This window comes from Sinocyclocheilus anshuiensis, unplaced genomic scaffold (assembly GCF_001515605.1).
Source record: "Sinocyclocheilus anshuiensis isolate Anshui unplaced genomic scaffold, SAMN03320099.WGS_v1.1 scaffold1754, whole genome shotgun sequence".
In the NCBI taxonomy this organism is placed as follows: Eukaryota; Metazoa; Chordata; class Actinopteri; order Cypriniformes; family Cyprinidae; genus Sinocyclocheilus; species Sinocyclocheilus anshuiensis.
Genome location: NW_015546144.1, coordinates 174,866 through 181,475, shown reverse-complemented (window position 1 = coordinate 181,475; position 6,610 = coordinate 174,866). Strand labels below are relative to the sequence as shown.

Here is a 6,610-nt window from a genome sequence, read left to right as displayed (position 1 = left end):
TGGCTGCAGTTTAGGTCATAAACCCTACACTCTATGTAAACAAATGGGACGTGAGCCAATCAGCATCCTAGCTTTCTCAAGGTATTACAGACCTCTTTGAGTTGACCTGGGGTGTATTCCAGAAAGCACGGTTAACTTACCGTCAGCTAAACCCTGAACTTTCGGTTGATTAACCCCAAATATAATAACCATATTAGAATAATATATTACCTTATTTATTAGCCTATTTATATTAGCACTTCATCAGTAGCATATACAAATATATATATATATATATATTGTAATATTATATAATTTTTGTACAACATTGTAAAGTTTTTCCTTGTGCCCAATCCTGGGGGGTATTCCAAAAAGCAGGTTATGTGACATACCCATTTATGTGACATAAATAAGGTAATATATTATTCTAATATGGTTATTCTATTTATTTGCTCCGGGAACAAGATTGGGCACCCCAATCTGCATTCTGGCATAAACCAGCCTGGGGTGTGTTTCTCAAAAGCAACTATGGTCGCAAGTTCCGTTGTTACCAAAAGAGTTCAATAGAACTAATGACCATAGATAACTAACGATGGTTTTGGGAAATGCACCTCTGGTCTGCATTTCTCAAAAGCATTTTAGACCATCAATGGTATCAACAGTGGTTTACAATACTTTTTGGAAAAGAAGCCAAGGACTCTGACCTGATCTTTTCAGCAGGGTAGGTGATCCTTCTTTACCTCCAATCTTATCTTTCTCTTTCGATCTAGATGTGTTTTTCTCACTCTGTTTGGCCTTGATGGTAGCAAGTCTCCTTGAGACCATCCTCATCACCAATATCGTGTGCGGTTCCCATGACTTGCCTCCCTTACCCAAGTGGCTCAGGATTCTGGTCCTGAAATATCTTGCTCGACTTGCTTGTATGAAGAAATCATGTGATAAAAACTTTGAAGGTAAGACTCTTTTTGGAAGCCAATATATTTTTGTCTTCCAGTATGCGTTCACATTATTGGTGCGCACCTGACGTCAGAATTCATATCATTGGTGTAAAAGATGTTTTCCAATGGTGGTGTTGTTTCTTGCCACAGCAAACACATCTGAGAGCACTTTCTACAAAAACACCATGACTGATAACGCCATGACTGATATTCCAAAGAAAGAACTTGTTGGTGCAAGTTCAGTGAGAGTCTGGGAACAATGCCTTGATGAAATTAAGAAGATGAGTACGGATGTGCTGGCCATCCGTCACCAAGTTGAAGAGCACTTCAGTCATGACAACAGAACAGATGACTGGTTCATGTTTGGTCAGGTGATTGACCGTGTGCTCTTTATAATGTATAGCCTCTTTATCGTTGTGAGTTTAAGCACAATTATGGTTCTGTGGCTGTACTCCTACAGTCTAGACAAAAGGTCGTAATTTATTCTTGCCTGCTCTGTAAACTGATGACAGCAAAACTCTGATGATGGCATGATTTATTTCTGATGTAATGCAAGTGATGTTCAACTAAATACTCTAGCTTTGTACTCTTTATTGGGGCTTTAAAGGGGTAGTTCACCAAAAATGAAATTTCTGTCATTTACTCGCCCTCAAGTTGTTTCAAACACAAAAGATATTTTGGAGAATGTTGGTAACCAAACAGTTGACAGTAGCCATTAACTTTATGGCAAAAAAAAAAAAAGTCTACTGGCAACTGTTAGTTTTTGAACAACTTAAGGGAGAGTACATTATGACAGAGTTTTAATTTTTTGGGTGAGTTAACCCTTTAAGTGTCCCAATCCATTAGATGTTCAAGCTCTGGAACATAAAAAAATAAAAAATATTCAAACTTAGTAAATATGTAGAATTTGACATACTGTTGTATCTGTGTCACCAAAACATGTTTTGTTAGCTTTGGTAGCATAAATAGCAAATTCTTTTTTTTTTCCACTGTCATTTTGAAATATTATATTATTAATACTAAATATTTAAATATCAAAAACTTTGCTCCTGGTTTTGTGTGTGTTTGTTTTTTAAAGGATTTATTGATTGAGTTATGGTTTAATGTTAAATATGTATTGAAATAAGCATAGGGTAATGCATTTCTAAATGAATAATTATAGTTAATTAAAGTTATTAATTTAAATATTATATTATTAATACTAAATATTTAAATATCAAAAACTTTGCTCCTGGTTTTGTGTGTGTTTTGTTTTTTAAAGGATTTATTGATTGAGTTATGGTTTAATGTTAAATATATGTATTGAAATAAGCATAGGGTAATGCATTTCTAAATGAATAATTATAGTTAATGAAAGTTATTAATTTGATGCATGACTATAAAAGAAGCCCCAAGAAAATGCTCTTTAAAAAAATGCAATATGTTAAGTAACATACAAACAAGGCCAGTCTCTGGATTTCTAGATAAAACAACTGGAAATATATTCAAGATGATTTAATATGTTAAAATAGATTTAATAATGTCTTGAGGAGCCATAATAGCGCAAGCGTGAAGGGTGTTCTTTCCTCTAATTAAAGGTGTGGAACTGAACATGTTTTTTATCATCTAATTGAAAACGGGTACGTACATCACTGAGTTCAACCAAACGGATCCAAAGTTATTAAAACAACATAGGTCAGTGGTTACCGAAGGTGTTAAACAACAGCTCACATGATGGTGCCAGTAAAGTCATCCCATTTTACCTGTGGAAGTTAATGGTGAGCAGTTTTAAACAAAAGGACATCTCATCCACACGGAGCATTATGGGACATCTTTGGCGTTTACTTTTGGCATTTTTCGTGCTACTTAAAGGTAATGAATTAAGCATATGTAGATCACAGACTTCACATTTTGCTCAGTTATTTTGTCTTCGTTAAAAACAACTATGTAATATCTTCAATGATTCAGAATTACCCTTTATACCAAATCAATTGTCTTTTTGTAACTGGGTGTTTTTTGTTTTATTGTGCCAACCACTGGCATAACATTAACACATTTATCTGCATCATAGTTGTTTGACAAATCATAATTAATGTGATGAATTTCACTTTCACCACATTAAAGATTTTTAATTACAGCAGCAATTGAAAGGTGATTTCATTACGTGTTGCTAATTTCTAAAATGGTCAAACTGATCCAATGTTACAGGATCGGCTTTAGAGTTATGTATTGTTTCTGTAATATATATGGTATACATGTATTTCTGCTTTATGTACACTTATAAGATTAGATGATGTGCAATTGAAAGAGAGTGCTTTTAATTCACTGTCGAAGTTAAACATGCTAGAAATATGATCAAACAATATTCACTTATATTTAAACAAAATGTTGGAATACTTTTTGTTTATAATATTAAACACTTCTACATTTTTATCATTTTATTAAAGACACCATAGAATGTTTTTCTTTTGTGAAATATCTGTACATTTTTAAGTGTCCAAATCATTTTTGGGGTGACTATATACAAAAGTACTGTGTAGCGCAGAATTTATTTGCTGACTGCAACAAAATAATGCTAGTAAATGGACATCAAATGAAGTCGCTAAGCTGGTTTCCCTGGTTTATGGTCATGTTAAGTGTCGTGTCTGGCAAAAATGCTTCGCTGTGAAGAAGGACAAAGTGGACCCACGTATGACTCTCTACAGGAAGTCATTGACAAGAAGTCCTTCAGACCTTCTGTCAACCTCAGCAGCCCCACCATAACCAACATCTCCTTCACTCTCTATGCTATATTGGGAGTGGTGAGTCAGTGCAGGACCAGCTGTATGTCTCTGGTTGAGTAAATTGTACTTGTGTCTGAACATTTGATGCTTGTTCTGTTTTGCAGAATGAAAAAGCACAAATTCTTACCACATTCCTCTGGCTCAGGCTGGTAGGTTTGGTGCATATAAACACTAAGAGATGTTTGAATAATCACCTGAATATTTCACAATCCTGTTCTCCAAACATGTTTTGTTATAGTACTGGTTCCATGAGTTCCTCATCTGGGATCCAGAAGCCTGTGACGGCATTACGAAGATCTCACTTCCTGTCAAAGATCTCTGGACTCCTGACATTATCGTTTATGAGTTGTGAGTGCTCTCTTTGGGTCATTTTTTGGGGAAAATGAATGGTATGGTTCACCAACTGGAACTTTTTTTCCAGCGGATGAACCATAAAAACACTGACAGCCAATCAGAATCCACCCGAGTTTAAAGCGTTAAGGCCCGTTTACACCAAGCACGACAACTATAAAGATAACGATAACGATATAGTTCTAAAAATCGTTCTCAATGTTAAAGAAGAGCATAGTTCACACCACAACTATAACGATAACGATAGTGTGATAAACATGTTAGGTCAAAAGTAATCCAAAAGCAACCAGAAAGTAGTCTGAAAGTAATCCTAAATTGTGTAATGTAATTTAATCTAAATTTCTACAATTCTGTAATTTGGAATCAGTAATGGACTACAATTTGTAAGTAATCTACCCAGCTCTGTCTGTAATAGACTTCAGCAGAAGATTTGTTAATCTAACACAATACAACAAGATGAAGGCATTAGCTACATTAAACATTAAAAAGATAACATCCTATAATATTGAATTAATGCATATAAAAACACAAACCAACACATTCTCACCAGTGAAATGTTATCCCATATCTTTGGGAATAATATATAAAAAATACATAATTTCTGCAGCACTCTATATAGCTATCATTATGGTTACCTAATTAACTATATACAAAACTTTAGCAATAAGATTTAAAATCAAATTAAATAGCTATGTAATATTGTTGCAGTGTTCATCTTGTTTCTAGGCCAATTCTATAAATTGGACTATTTTTGTTTTAGCAGAAGGCTTAAAATAATACAGTCTACAAGTAATCTAAAAAAATCATACATATAATCATTTTAACTCTCTCTTTTCTCCTGTTTAGCGTGGATGACGATGTATCTCAGGCCTGTCCTTATGTGTATGTGAACCACACGGGCCACATCCGCTATGACAGGATGTTGAGGCTGGTTAGCGCCTGTAACCTACAGATATTCAGTTTCCCTTTCGACATACAGAACTGCTCTTTCACCTTCGGCTCCTACATGCATACCAGTAACGTCTCCTCTTTCATTGCTCTCCTCATTTCCTGCCACCTCAGCACATATTTGTCATGAACGCATTTTCCCTTTATGTGTTTCTGCGGTTTGTGAAGACCCACTCAAGACTTTCGCATGCAGTAATTTAAAGTCAACATACTGTAGTAACCGAATGCCAATTTTGAAAAGTTTCAATTTAATGCCTTGAATAATGTCAAGTGGTGTAACCATCAATTAAAACATCATAAAAATGTTTTCCTTGCATCTTGAATTCGTGTGAATGTACACACCTTAATAGTATTAAAAATATATTAGGGCTGTCAGTTTAACGCGTTAACTTAATTTATTAGTTATGAAAAAATAACGCGATTAAAATATTTTAACGCAGTTAATGCACTGGCCCCACACCCAGACCTGTACGTCATCTTACATTTCATACAGTTGACAGGGCAACAACTCCATAAATGCAGTTATGCCCTAAAATTCAAGATAGTGGGGCAAAAATGCTGTTGTCTCATATTTAGGCCTATATCATATGATAAACGATATCACACGAGCAGTGAGAACAGTAACACGAGTGCTGTTTGTCCCGAAGAGTGCAAATGTGATTTTATACAGTGAATAAGAAGTTAATATTGTGTTATAATTTAAACACAATATTGTCTGTTTTTGCTCAGTTTTCCCAAAAAAAATATTACCTAAGCCACAGCAGAACAGGGGTGTATTCCAGAAAGCACGGTTAACTTACCGTCAGCTAAACCCTGAACTTTCGGTTGATTAACCCCAAACCTTGCTTACTCGAGGTATGTGGTTCCAAAAACGCGTCCGGGAGTAAGTTCATTCAACTCCGAGTATGTTCCTGGTTAAGACTCAAGACATTCTCAACAGAGCGACGAATTGACGAGTCGCTATGGAAACAGACGCTAAGAAAAAGCGTGCCATGCTGTTTCTTTCTTCTTCTTTTGTTCAATGGTCGTTTATATGCTTATTGCATATCGCCACCTAATTGATGGTTGTGCAATCATTTTTATTTTTTTTCCGTTTAATCTTTAATCCTTGAGAATATTAATTAGATTGTTTGTTTGATGCTAATTATATATTAAGTCATAGCAGATATGTATTTTGATTTCGAATTTAGACATGTCGATCCATGTGTGAGATTATAATATAAAATGTAATAAATAAATATATATAATATAATAAATTAAACATTACCTTGTCATAGTGTTTTATAATTTATACAGATAACTGTTATATATGCCAATAAAATAAATAATAACCATATTAGAATAATATATTACCTTATTTATTAGCCTACTTATATTAGCACTTCATCAGTAACATATACAAATATATATATATTGTAATATTATATAATGTGCGCTATCTGTCACGCCCACTGAAGGCTCGTCAGTAGATCACACGTGCGCTGAAGTGAACTAACCCTGGAACAGAAGCTGCTCCGGAGCAGGTTATCTTCAGAGAGCAAGTTACTATGGTTACTTACATACCCTGAAAGTAACCTCTGATTTTGGAACCGAAAACTGAGGTTATCCACTCGTTTATCCTCAAACAAACCC

At 34.7% G+C, this 6,610-nt stretch overlaps 1 protein-coding gene across 1 annotated transcript in view; it reads left to right on the top strand.

Moving 5' to 3' along the window:
* The first annotated feature begins 445 nt into the window (after positions 1 to 445).
* Positions 446 to 6,610, top strand: part of LOC107701228 (5-hydroxytryptamine receptor 3A-like) — a 22,173-nt gene continuing 16,008 nt past the window's right edge. The window contains exons 1-6 of the mRNA XM_016503187.1: positions 446 to 700; positions 790 to 932; positions 3,534 to 3,697; positions 3,784 to 3,828; positions 3,918 to 4,027; positions 4,877 to 5,046. Of these exons, the coding sequence (XP_016358673.1) occupies positions 585 to 700; positions 790 to 932; positions 3,534 to 3,697; positions 3,784 to 3,828; positions 3,918 to 4,027; positions 4,877 to 5,046 (748 nt within the window). The 5' untranslated portion in view covers positions 446 to 584. The remainder of the gene's footprint in view (positions 701 to 789; positions 933 to 3,533; positions 3,698 to 3,783; positions 3,829 to 3,917; positions 4,028 to 4,876; positions 5,047 to 6,610) is intronic.